The 14,096-nt window shown below is 31.3% G+C and overlaps 1 protein-coding gene and 1 non-coding gene across 4 annotated transcripts; one reads left to right on the top strand and one right to left on the bottom strand.

The window, feature by feature from the left end:
- Window positions 1-669: 669 nt before the first annotated feature.
- LOC105632849 (Transducin/WD40 repeat-like superfamily protein) lies at window positions 670-7,501 on the bottom strand. 3 transcript variants are annotated; one of them, XM_020678928.3, is made up of 5 exons: window positions 7,178-7,501; window positions 6,475-6,636; window positions 5,744-6,228; window positions 4,426-4,488; window positions 670-1,254 (listed from the first exon to the last, which is right to left on the bottom strand). In XM_020678928.3, exons 1-5 carry the CDS (start codon window positions 7,455-7,457, stop codon window positions 883-885), a joined length of 1,362 nt encoding a protein of 453 aa, XP_020534587.1. In that variant the 5' UTR covers window positions 7,458-7,501; the 3' UTR covers window positions 670-882. The 3 variants fall into 3 exon arrangements, with proteins under 3 accessions (XP_020534587.1, XP_012070696.1, XP_089580291.1); XM_089724165.1 differs by having other exon boundaries at window positions 1,112-4,100; XM_012215306.4 differs by lacking the exon at window positions 4,426-4,488 and having other exon boundaries at window positions 724-1,254.
- A 2,042-nt stretch (window positions 7,502-9,543) lies between these two features.
- TRNAL-UAA (transfer RNA leucine (anticodon UAA)) lies at window positions 9,544-9,626 on the top strand. Its single transcript has one exon. It is a non-coding gene; the product is annotated as a tRNA-Leu (tRNA).
- Window positions 9,627-14,096: the final 4,470 nt, after the last annotated feature.

Genomic DNA, 14,096 nt, shown 5'->3' with positions numbered 1-14,096 from the left:
TTTCATAATGGTGGGTATGGGTTAGGGTTAGGGTTAGGGTTAGGGTTAGGGTTAGGGCCATGTAGACTAAATAACCAGCAATTTTTTTTTTTTTCAAATACCTACCTAGTTTCGTCTAATTTCGTCTTGTTACTAACCAATCGGGCGGAAAGCACCTACCTAATTTCTTTTTCCCTCTTATGTTAATAGTTTTATTTTTGACTCGGGCGATTGGAGTGAGCCTAGAACTAACTTAGAAGGCTTCATCTTCTCTGAAGATTTGAATCCCTGGGACATCTTTTACATTTAGGGTTTAAGAGATTGGTTTTTTGTTGTGGACTTATGAAAAATCTCCATTTTAAGCAAAATGTTCTGATGCATGCTTTCGAAGAATGAGCTGAACCGCTTTGTAAACAAGTTGCAATTACTAAATTTTCATTCTGAAGATGGTTTGTGCTATCATGGAAGTTAAGGAGCTAATTAATTTGTATAATTTGTAAATAACAAACAAGTAATGTGATTTGCTCTCCTTCAAGACACCCTTCATTTTCTTGTTGGATTGGACAAGGAAATTATCATAACAAGGGCATCGTCCACATAGCTTTACACTATGGGGCTAACTGTTTCTGCTTCTGTCTCACTGTCTGTCTTTATTTTCAGATAAGAAAAATGTTCAGTAATAATAGCATATTTACACCAATCTTTTTCATAGCCAGAAAAATAGCACGTTACACTACAAGCATATTTGGCTTAGTACAATCTCATTCATTCCTTTTCCACTCAGAAAAGCATAAAACTGCACAACATCGCTTTCAATAAGTTTCCCTTTCAATTTTTGCTTATTTTGTACAGCTTTAAGCAACCAATAATTGTTGTAGAACGAAGTGGAGAGTTATATAGCTCTCACTCAAATACGGATACCTCTCCATTCCAACCACATGAAGCAATTACATTAGGCATTATTGGATGGAAAACAACATCTATACAGGCCTGTTCATATGCCTTTATTTTCCTTATAAGATCTGATGACCTATAGTTATAGAAGTATATAGAACCGTCTGAAGAGCCGGATACAAGCTTCTCACCATCCAAACTGAAGTTGCACCTAACAGGAAACCCAGATACTCCATGGCTTTCATACCTTTTGTATTTGTCCAACTTGAATGGGGGACTTGAGGAGAAGATTGCAATATAATTTCCATTTGACTGGGCAACAAAACACGGGTCCAGTGGGTGATGCCTTATACAAGGACACGTGTAGGCTTCCACGTACACCTGACAGAGGGAGAATACAAGCATAATAAAATTAGAACAGATTAAAAGGAAATTGAAATTTTACAACTCAAATTTATTCATATCAAGCCACTAGTCACTAAAAGCCCATTAAACAATGTAAAGGGTGTAAAAAATCTGTGGTTTTATGCGCTATATCAACCCTCAAGCAAATTTGTCTTCTTTAGAAAGGATATAAGAGCAGGTTTGTATTTAAGTAGCTCACAAAAACCTGAAAATTATCCAACATAAACAAAACTGTCAACAAGCACCACGCATGCGAATGTCACTTAATAGTCCAATCAAGCTACTAAAGTAAACATATTACAAAAGCATAAAAGTGTCTAGCTTTGGAAGTTTTTGAAGTTGGCCCTTCTTAAACCTCATCAATCTGTTTCACATAAATCAGAACTATGAATGGTACACTCATACCAAATAAACAAATATCAATTTCACTCCACACGTACTAAAAATCATCAAGACTATCATCATTGACAAGACATGAAAGCAGTAGGTGCATCGTTTCAGTTATGCTTACGTAAATTTAACACATATTTCTTTTGATGTTGTCAAAAGGCCCACAAAGCTAAAATGTCCACACAAAAAAAAAAAAAAAAAAAAATCGCCCCATTAACATTCCATTTTCACATGATCAGACAGAATAAAGCAGACAGCTTCTTTTATTTTACCATGCAATGAATGAGACATGAAAAAGGTAAATGACAATTCAATGTAGAAATATAAGTTTTAAAGTGATGGAACATTTTTGACATTTCCTTTCTGCAAAAGTAGATTTTAAAAATTCAAAACTCTCAACTCAATCTCCTTATGATTAACAGATTTAAAGCACAAAGAAGAATGAAAATATAAACTCAACAGAACCTTAGTCATGCCACTAATAGAAGAAAAGGTCAAGGGAAACATTAAGGAAAAGGTGAAAATGTCAAGAAGTAACACTCAAAGAACAATTTAGTGGGTTGCCAACTGGAAAAGATAAAGCTGGGACTCTTTCCCAGAGATGAGTTAGTCAAGTGCATGTATCAAGTTCAAGCTTTACAAAAAGTTTCAGGCTGTGTACAGGTGTATCTGGGAAAAGGCTCCGTGGGTAATAGACTGGGCAGTAAACCTGTTTATATTAAAAAGAAATGGGTAAAGTACAAGTCAGTCCCAAGCCAAAATTTTGTTTCCAAATTAGTCCTCAAACTTTCAAAATGCAGAACATTATTGTCAATATTTGGAATATGATAGTAGGGTTATTCAATTAGCAATTTTTGAGAGATTAACAATGCATGGTTCACGTAGTTGTTATGCTTTTCTAGAGAGAATGAAGCTCGTCTACATTTTCAAGCCAAAAATAGGAAAATAAACCAAAAAAATGCTCTCTTTACTGTTTCAACTTTTAATAATTTGTTTAACTATATTAATTTTTTCCACAGAAAGTTGCACCTTTCCTTTCCAGCTAGAATCACTTAACTGCCATAAGGACCACAAAATCTCATTATAAGAAGTTTCAAATTGATTACTAATGGTAGGCCCAGATTGTCTTATTTAAGAAATTTCAGGGAAATTTTGTTCCATTTTAAAGTTTGATACTAATTAAGAGCGCTTATTTTTTATTTTACCTTTAAAAATATACATCTCCAATCCGATGTATGCAGCGGCCACTCTAAACAATCCATAAGCATTTGCAACAAGGGTTGAGTAAACTAATTGCTTATGAAACCCACAGCATAGAAGATCAATAAAGAGATGCAAAACTGCATAGCATCATCAACAAAATAACAGTTCATGATGTGATGCAAGAACTCTAGGTTCTAACACCTAAAACACTTGCATTCAACCAAAACTAAATATGCCTCAAGAGAGTCTACCCATGTGGTGATCAATGCTCAAGGAAAAGAGAAAAATTAATATTTCATTCCTGTATTTTGCCGAAATACACAGTTTATCCCTGCATTTTTGAAAATACACTAATTTTTTCCTATATTTTACATCGGATACACTTCTCTGTCCTTCCATCAATTTTTGTACGTTTCAATGAAATTGCAAAAAATGCAGAGATAAACTAGTTAATTTCGATAATACACAGGGATAACATGGTATATTTCCAAAAATAGTATTATAAGTACTGCCAGAAAAAGTACAAAAAATTGACAGAAGGACAAATTAGTGTAACGGATACAAAATATAGGGAATAATTAGTATATTTTCAACATTGTAAGGACAGACTACTGTATTTTGGCAAAATACAAGAATAAAATAGTCATTTTTCCCAAGGAAAATAATGAGGAAGGGTAAAAGATGAAGAAGAGATATTCTTTTTACGAACAAACCATGCATCTAATCTTACATAAAGAAATAAAAAAAAAAATGCTAAATAGTCTTGCAAATATAAAATTTCCAAACATCCTACTGAATGTAAAATTATTTATGAAGTTCCCTACTACTAAAAGAAAATAATTATAGTAATAATTGCACAAAGGTCTTTCCAGTTTCTATACAAGATGAACTAGGATCATGATGTTATAAATCAAACCTAATCAATCGTTCATCAAGTTAGTATTATTAAACAGCATGACTTGTAAATGAATTTATGCTCTTTAAGCTTCTTAAGCATACCATAATACAGAAAATTTCCCCCCAAACTTGGGATGATGTCTGCATGCGTAGAATTCTTATTCTAAGCCTCTGACTCTCTATTCTTTGAAACATAGAATATCATTTTTAGAATACAGGAAGTACTTATGGGGCTCATATCATATCATCATTTCTTTTCCATGTTATCATTATACTACAAGGAAGCAAAGAATTTTGTTGGACAAACCATGAAGAATTTCAAACATCATAACCTGTCAAAAAAGGTTAAATCAAAGAAAAGTTTGAACCGCTAATTGACACTATTTTCATCACTATAATATAAATTTTACGTTCAGATTCATGTTAAAAAATAAATTCACAACATGATGCTCTGTATAAAGATAAATACAGATATGAGTAATTTGCAAAATGTATTCTAAGAAAAAAGCAGCATTGACCATGCGCAACTGCAAGCCCCAAGTCAATTTTAAGATTAGACCTATTCAAGGGGACCAGCCACAAGTCCTACAGGATTTTTGAACTTTGGCAAGGGCTTGGCTTGACTATTATTGCCTATGATATTTAACCAACACTGACCTGATTAGGAATGCCAACAAGGCACTGTGACGACAAGGATTCATTCTTGTGCCAGGCCCCTCTCTGCATTGGAAACACCAGCCCCTTCAACAGGGAGAAAATTTACCCAATACCTCTTCCCACTTTTCTTTTCATCGTAATTGTTCAATGTTACTTATGCCTAAAAATTAATTATACAAAAAATAAACATAAGTTCTATATATGCACATATTGAATGGAATGGGGATTTACATCACCACCACCATGCCATCTCTAATAATGGGGTCAAACTTTGCCCCATTCTCATCTGATGGGGAAAACAATGGGTTTCTCTACCCATTCACGGTAAATCCCACAAGGAAGGAAAAATAACCCCATTGTCATGTATCTTTATGCACATATCACAGAATATATCTTAATTGAGTGGGCCAGACCAGTCCTGTACTAAATAAATATAGCCCAAGCCTAGTCCACCACCTACCTTGGAGGCAAGGCAAACCTTAATCAAACTTGAACCTACAAAAGCTCCCAGTGGAAGCCCAGCATGAGCAGGCTAGGCTGGTCGCTCTGGACTTCCCTAAGTACAGACAAGATGCCAAACCCCCCCCCCCCCCCCCCCCCCCCAAAAAAAAAAAAGCAGTATGATAGCATGATAATCCCTCCATCCCATTTTGTTTGCATAATTTGACAAAACACGCATATTAAGAATTTAGTCAACAAAAGTTATTTTGCCCTTCTTTACTCTTAATAACTCATTAAGATATTACTAAAAGCCCTTCATTTAATGAACAATTATAAAGGTTATTATAGGAAAAATAATTGTTTACATATACAAATTTAGAAACCTTGCAAACATATTGCGACATCCAAAAAAGGAATAACAAGCAAACAAAGCAGGACGGAGGGAGTATATAATTTTTTTCAAAAAATTACTAAAACGAAGATTGACCAAGACACACAAGAGAATTGAAGGGTATAACTGTTACCTCCAACAAGCATATGGTTATTTATCCCACAACATAAACTTGCATCACGGGAAAACAAAGGCTACTGTTCATATTGTTGTGTCCATTTGTTCCAAGTCAAATCCAATATCTAAGGCATCAGAAGGGGGAGGGGAGTGAAGGAGGTTTCTACTTTTAGCCTTCAGGCCTTATCACTGGATAGATAAGCATATTCTCTCAGTTAAAAGAAGTGCCAGTATGGTAGAATATTTCAAGGTAGTAACTTCACAAAGATATATGCCACGCACAAGAATAGGCCAAAAGGAGGACAGGAAAACTTGAAACTAAGAATCTCTAGAAATGAAAAGGAGGAAATGGGGGAAGAAGTCTCTTACCTGGTTGGACAATGGAACCTGCCGTGAGATATCCCAAACAATAATAGAATTTTCACTAACATTGCCTCCACTAACATCACTAGATGAGATAAACTGCTTGCCATTAATGTAAAACTCAATGTCCAGTACTGGACCGAGACCTCGAATATATTCATGGACCACCTTTCTTGTTCTGATATCCCATAATCTGATGCGGCCCTTTGATCCCCCAGAAAGGAAAAGATTGGAGTTCTCTGGATGGAACTTGATAACTCCAACAATCTGATCTTCCTCAAATATCTGAGTCTCTATTCCCTTTTCAACATCAGTCAATCTTGATGAGCAGTCATATCCACATGAAAGCACTGATAATCCATGCTTCGACCATTTCACATCTTTCACTGCAGCATTATGAACTCTGAATATCCGTGCTATCTTCTGATCTCTACTCCACACATTCCATATACAGATGGTATGATCCATCCCAGCAGACGCAAGAAGATGAGCTGCAGACTTACTATAATGAACAGATCAATAGGGCCTATTATATGTAAAGTAAAACATGATTGTAAAGTTTCCATGAAACTAAAAAGACTTAAATGTAATTTGAAATTTGAAATGTCGAAGCATCATGTAAGACATCCTATCAGCCAAGGTCATAACTAATAACGCAACATTTGTATATGACAACAAAGCCAAGGGAAACAAATAAATAATAACCGAAAGGAAATTGTCAATTAAACAGAACATACCATGACTTTGTGACCAACTGAGAGCATTAACAGCTTTTGTGTGGCTATGCAGAGATGTAAAAAGCCTTTCAGATATTTGGCTCTGCCGTGTGTGACCCTTTGCTTTTCTTAATGATGACAAAATATCACGGGGTAAATTAGAATCTGTAATGCTTCCCAAAACTGAGAACAAGAAAAAAACTCCTTCATGAACTAAAGCAGCGAAATTTCTTCAAGTGTATACAAGAACTTGAATGTACATGTTATATTATATTCATTTTGTGATTTAAAAATACAAGCAATTATTACAGAACAAAGAGGACCAAATACAAGAACAACCATGCAACTTATTTTTTATACTTTTTTCAAGGACTCATTTCACATTTTCAACAACACATACTTGATTTTATATGTGAAAGAATTTGAGTCCAATAATTTGACCTTCTAGAGCAATTATAGAACACAACCAGAATAAATTTTCTTTTTCAACTTGAAACTACTGTATCCCACAAGTCAATAAGTACTTCAACTTCAAATACAAGGACCTAAACTCCAAGAAAGCATTAACAAAGCTATTGTCATTACCACAACTCCATCTTTTTTCTTCCTTCTAAAATAAGCACCACTAAATCAACATAATTAGCAACTAAACTAATATTTAAAAAAAAAAAAAAAAAAAAAGCAGAGAGAAAATGACAAATAATAAGTTCAGATATAAATTTACCAGGTGAAGTGAAAAGAGATGGATTGGGATTCTGGTCCGGCGGCGAATCAGAGGCAGAAGAAGCTTGACGAAGAAGAGCTCGCTCTCTCTTGGATATGTATCTACCAGGAAGTGGAGCTTCACTTTGAAGCTTTAGCGGGTTGTCGGGTTTGGGTCGCTTCGAAGGAGGTAAAAAGACAGTTCCATATTCTGTTCTGGATTCGGGTCTAAATGTTGGTTTAGGGTTGGGTTCGGGTTCTTCATCGGAGGAATTAGAGTAGGCGTTGCAGAGAAGATCCATGCAACCTGTTTTTACTGTTCAGTTGAGGAAAGGTAAGAAGAATAGGGGCAGGTGAAGCGATTATATTATAGCTTGTATATGGGCCAATCTAGCCCATAGACCGTAGTTCAGAGTCTATCTAATTCAGGCCGTCGTTTAATAATCAAAATTGGGCTATCTAAGATAATCGAGAATTCTGTAAGAAGGATTTTATATTAGAATACACAAATACTGGCCCAATATAAAACTTTGGAGCCCAGCCCAATTGTATTATCTGTTACGTCAAGAAAATGCCCAAACTGCTAGAGTCAACATGGATCACTCTCTCTCTCAAGCATATTGTTTAGATTTGTTCTAGGCTTTAAGCTTTGAAATTAACCTAAATTTATAATCCTAATTTTTTTTATATTTGATATATTTTAATTATTAAATTTCAAAAACAATAAAATGATATATTAAATCATTTTGTCCAAAATCTTAAAAAAATTAATTTCAGTATGGGCTAATTTTTAGTAAATTGAAATTAGAATATCTATTTCGTGATGTAAAATGTTAAAAATACACATTTGAAGAACTGCATTCTCTTTGAAAATCTTCATACGTAAAGAAAAAAAAATTCATGAAACATTATATAATTGAGCAATGTATCCAATCATCTAATCAAAGAATATATCATAAAATAAAACAAATTGGGTATCCATGGAAAATAGCATGTGGCTGAAGAGAATAAAGGCATTTTGTTAGCTAATGAAGTGAGAGTGTGAGACAAGGGCATCTGTCTGGTTTTGCAAGAAAAAGGAAATGATTCCCTTGTCAGCAGTTTCTTATTCTTTACCATTTTAGTTCGTTTATTTTATAATAATTATATTTTATTTCACTCTTCAATATAACTTAAAAACTCTCATTGTAACTTAAAAGACTCTGTTCACTAAAATTAATCATTTTGACAGTTGTTAACAGCATTTAGCTGTTTAAGTAATTTTTCAAAAAACGCTAAAAATTAAATGTTATAGAGATTGACCTTTTATAAAATATTAACTTAATCTTTAAAAACTAGTTCAGACGCTATATTACCGAACATTATAAACGTTAAAAACTACTTAAAAAGCTGCTGTGTAACACGGAACTTCTAAATTAAAAAAAAAAAAAAATTGGAGATTTCTACATTGGAAAGATTTCTTTTATAATTTATAGTTGAAAATTGCAAAAATATTATAGAAATTGAAAGAGATATGGTCCATTGAAGCTGTGAGAGGAGAGAATAAGAGTCTTTAGGGTGTTTCTTTAATAAAGGCTATAATATTTTTATGAATAGAAAGTTGAAGGGTTGGCCCTAAAAATCAATGATGACAAGTGAAGAAAGGGAATGAAATGTAAGGACTAAGAAGAAGCAGGTCCATCCAATTTTCTTTCCTCTTCATATCTCCATCATTATATAGACTCTTTTTTAAATTTTAATAATTAATAATACATCTCTCTTTCTGTTTGAATGAAAACAAATAATTCCTCTTTTAAAAATTTTAAGTATAAAATTATAGATTATATATTTATGATGCAAATATTAGATCATGCTATGCATTTCTTGGCTTATGGCCTGCAAGCCTGTAACTACTATTTTTTTTTCTTTAAAAAAAAAAATATTCCTACTATTTAGTAATCTCTGAAATAAAACTCTTTAAACTATTTAATTTTTCTGTTCAAAAAATGTCATTTTTATTATTAGACGAAGAACTAAATAATAATTCAATAGTCAATAACAGGAATGTGATAATAATTTTGACAAATACTCAAAGACTTATAGTTAATTACTCTATTTAATATGGTTAGAAAAGTACATATAAAAGTTAATTATGACATAAAATGGACATATTAATATGATTGCCAAAATATTTACTATATGAAACACAAATATTATTATATATAGATCAGTAAAATTATACATGAAAATAATAAACGTTACACTTCATAGTTGATAGCTCCACTTTTAATAATTTTTTGTATAAAAAAATAGTATCTGATGTAAAAAAGAAGAATAAATTTCAATCACTAATGTATAATTTTAGTACTCTTGTGTCAATATGTTAAATCTTCACGCATGGTGACGTCCGCTAGTTTGCCCGAGAGGTTAAGGGGGAAGACTTAAGATCTTCTGCACATAAGTGCGCATGGGTTCGAACCCCATAGCTAGCAATTCTATGCTATTTTATTTGGTTTTGTTATTAATTGAAAAACGCTATTAAATTAGGTTTAGAACATATCATTTATAGATAATGTTTGGTAGCAACTTCTTTTTTGGAATAACTTTTATATATTTTAGTTATTATTCTACAATTTTGTAAATTTTTTAGCCACTAGACCAATGTATTATCTTTAACTGCCTTTTGTATTATTATTTTTATTGCTTGTTTAATTAGATTTTCTTTTATCTAATTGAGAGTAAAAGTTTTAAAACTCTTTTGTAGAAAATTTTATAATAGTGGCATAGTCCTATATAGATTTATCTATGGTTGAACTATATATACATATACACTCACTAAATTTAAAATATAGTATACATTAAATAAAATATTTTCTTAAAATAATTATTTCCCCCTTAAAAAAATCTTAGAAAATCCTTTTTTAAAATAATTTAATCATAATTTTAAATCAAGGTGAAGATAAATTTCATAGAAAAATGAAGTAATTATTATTTGTGAGACACATCAAGTAGAAAAAAGAAATAAGGTTTATGAAAAAGAAAACACATAAAAAGACAACTTTTCAAATTCAAGAAAAAATGTGCTAAAAATTGTAGAATTAATATAATGTGAAAGGTGGGGGCCAAAGAATGACCAAAAGAATGTTTCATGAAAGAGGGTCAAGATCCATGTCAACCCCACCCAAAGGAGGGGTATGACCAATTTGGTGGACAAGACATAAGCCCACTAACTCTAAGCTAGTCAATTTGTTTATTTATACTACTACTTATTATCATTCTGTTGAAACTACAAAATCTCTCTTTATGGTGGAAATTGTGGCACAATTTTCTATATTCAAGAATTCAAACACTTCAATGATATTAGAGAAATTATCATATATATATATATATATATATATATATATATATGTATTGGCAACCCTTAAGAGATGGGATTAAATGAGATAGTAGAGATTTTTTCTCTCTTAACTAGAGATCTTGAGTTTGAGTTATGAGTATAAAATTCTTTTAAACATTTGAGAGGAAGAGCTTTGCGCCCCTTTGTGGATCTGTTCAGTGCGATTCTAGATTAATCGGGCCAATGAATTTTGAATACCGGATGATTAAAAAAAAAAAACAAAGCTTCTAGGGTGAGGACAAAAATTGTAAAATAAAGAAAATAGAAATTTAAGAAATTTACTTATTTAAATTGCAATAAAATGATTTATTTTTAATTAGACTAAAATTACAGTTTGATTATTTTTTTTTTATTATGATGGCATAATAAACCAAAAATGAATTTAAAAGTGTTAGGAAGTTGTTGAGAATAAAAAAGAATTTAGAGAAATAAAAGAAAGTAGAGGTTGAACATTTTGTCGTACTTAAAAGTATGGGGTGGACTTTTATTTTTTTATGTAAAAAAAATATATTGATGTATTGAATTATTTAATGTTGTGACTAGACCACTTTCTCAGCCACTAAAAGATCTTCAAAGAATAAGAAACTTTATATCAAAATTTCTTTCTGCATTTTTTTAATGTATGAGAGTGAATTATTGTTAGTTATTTATTAAATTATTCTTCTATCCCCATTTGTCTCTTTGGATAGCTTACTTTAAAAAGGTTTGCAAGTGGTCTTTTGGCTATTATACAGATTTAAGTTACTCCATCATAACAAGTGGAATTCTTAGTTGGTTTTGTAGGATTTCAAGGATATATATATATATGTATATAGGTGCAAGATGAAAGGTTTAAAGCTGCAATAAGCCACTGTTGCGAGGGTGTTATCTGAACATTACTTTCATTTCGAGGGTGCATTAATATACACTAATTACATATATATTTTTCTTGATGATTTTGTTCTTCTACTGAAGAATATACACTAATTACATATCCCACGTCACTTCATGCATTTTAAAAGATGTATAAACCACAATCAGTGACTGGGATAAAAAAGGAATTATAAATTTTAAGAGGGCAAATTAAATGAAAAAAAAAATAATTCCCCAATTTTATGAAAAATAGCTACTCTAAAACTCCAAAATTTGGACCATTCAATATGCTTTTTCCAGAAGCTTCGCCACACCCTCTCAGTCAATCTCCAAAATCATATCAGTTGACTATCTCTTAAATGGTTAGAGTTTATTTGATTTAGCAGACTTGGATAGCTCACTGGATTTATTTTTGGCATGAAGGAGAAGATATTTAAATTTAAATTTAAATTTATTTCCAGATTACATATTTTCTTTTACAATTAAAAAAAAAATACATGGTTGACTTGAAGAAAATTAAAGAAAAAGGTGCATAAATAATGTGTTTGGATTTGACATGAACAGAAAATTAAAATAAGATTTATATATATTTTTTAACATTAGTAATATTAATTTATTGCAATGTGTACATTCACTCTCAAAGGCCCCACATGGTCTGCTAGTTGTACTTCATGGTTACTATCTCACTGGAGTCAAAATCTAAGTTAGCTTGTCCACTTTTGTCAGCTTTCACACCTTAAGCTTATAGCATTATGACATCATTTTTACGTAATAAAAAGAAATTTTAACTGCACCCAAATGCTATTGAAAATCAGCAATTAAATGGTATTGACAAAATAAAATTGAATTGTTGCTAATCCAATTTAAGTGAATCATTAGTTTAATAGTTCATAATCATTGATGATTATAGTAAATAATGAGTCTTAGTTTCTAATTTCCAATATTGATCTTTCTTCACCATGATTTGTTCTAATAATGATGTTAATCCCTTGTAATAATACATGTTCTAAAATTATTTGAAATTTATAATATTCTAAAGTTGCTATTCACAATTTTAAAAACTAATGGGGTAAGAATTAATATTTTTATATTTTTAAGAAAATAATCAAATCAGTAACTTGTGCAAAAAAAAAAAAAAAAAAAAAGGAGTTTTCAAAAGATTATGATTAACTTTTTAAATATTGGCAATTACACGTTTTATAAATAATTCACATTATATTCCATTTATTTAAATCCTAGTTAAGATTAGGTTTTAGGTATCTGTTTAAAATATGGTTATTGGTTAGCACATGTCATAGAGCTAATAATTCAGGATAAAATAATTTATTGTATAAAAGATCTTTGTATTGTTTTTTAAATATAAGGAATAAATTGGTTAATGCTATTGTTGGGAAGAGGGAGAAAGTAAAATAAAAGTGAAAATAAAATAATACGGTAAGTAAAATTTTTCTTCCAAAATAGAGTTAAAATAGAGTAGAAAGAGTGTAAAAAAATATTATTTTACTTCTTTCGTTCAAACCGAACAAGCAATTTTTAGAATCTCAAGACATTTTCACTTTTATTTTATATCATTTTTTATATTTTACCTCCATCCAAGAGAATTCACCGATTATTTAGATATTAAATTTAAGTCTTAAACCCTATAAAGCATTTTACTCGGTGTTTGAAATTTCGTTAGTTGCTTACAAAATACAAATAAAATTAAAAAGTGTTTTAGAAGTAATTAAGCGAGACGACGTAGATCCAGTTGGCATTATAATGATTCAATTAGTATAGTCTCAATACTCTCAAACACTAACTTATAAAATTCTCAACTCTAATTGAAAATTTCACGTATTTCACATTAGAATCACAATTAGTCAAAGCATGGAAGCACCCTAATTACCTGGCTCACATAAACACAATGCTAAACACATATATAATTGGCTAACTCTTGAAATTAATGATTGCATGCACTTAAACATAAGATTATATGCAAGAACGGAGTTCTTTTGGGGCTGAAAGGGGCCTTGGCCACTCAAAGAATTTTTTTTTTTTTTTTTTAAATCTTATGAAAAATTACATTTTAGTCTTTAAAAATATAGAAAATTATATTTGGTCCCCTAAAAGATTAAAAATTTTCATTTGGCTTCCCTAATTGTCATAGTTTCGCCCTTGATTATAAGGATTGATGGTTTGTTAATCAAGTGCAGATGAAAACAGTAAAATGAGAAGAAATGTGTATGCATATGGAAGGAGTCGCTTTCTTATAATAGCACTAGACATGGTTTGATGGGCAGGAGGACAAATGTGGGTGTTTGACGAGGTTAGAAACTTGTCTCCAAAGGGTACAAAATATATGTATATACGTGTGTAATGTAAGGTAAGCGCATATTACGGTGGATGGTGGGGGTGTCAGATTATTGTTTTTGCATAATAATTAGAAATTGGAATTCAATCATCATTCTTCTTTACTCTTTCACTCCCATATTATAGGTCTAAACCAAGTGGTGTGTGCACATTGGACAATACCCTCTTCCTTAGTAGTTTTTTCTTTATTTTCTTGATTCGATTTCAATCACTTGAGTGTGAAATCCGTAAATTTTATAAAATCGACGGAATATGAAATTTATGAATTTAGATTTCATAATTTCAATTTATTGAAAAATAAATTTAAATGCTTTGATTTTTTTTTTATCAAGGAATTGAAAAAACTGCACCTATATATTGTGAA

This window comes from Jatropha curcas, chromosome 7, assembly GCF_041381405.1.
Source record: "Jatropha curcas cultivar XTBG-Jc1 chromosome 7, XTBG_Jcur_1.0, whole genome shotgun sequence".
Lineage (NCBI taxonomy): Eukaryota > Viridiplantae > Streptophyta > Magnoliopsida > Malpighiales > Euphorbiaceae > Jatropha > Jatropha curcas.
Note: the sequence above shows the minus strand (reverse complement) of the source record. Positions and strands in the feature narration are given on the sequence as shown.

Coding starts and splice junctions, on each gene's coding strand:
- LOC105632849 (XM_020678928.3), bottom strand. CDS start 7,457: ATGGATCTTCTCTGCAACGCCTACTCTAATTCCTCCGATGAAGAACCC. Junction 6,637..7,177: donor ATCTCTTTTCACTTCACCTG/GTAAATTTATAT, acceptor TCTTGTTCTCAG/TTTTGGGAAGCATTACAGAT. Junction 4,489..5,743: donor AGGTTCCATTGTCCAACCAG/GTAAGAGACTTC, acceptor TTTCCAATGCAG/AGAGGGGCCTGGCACAAGAA.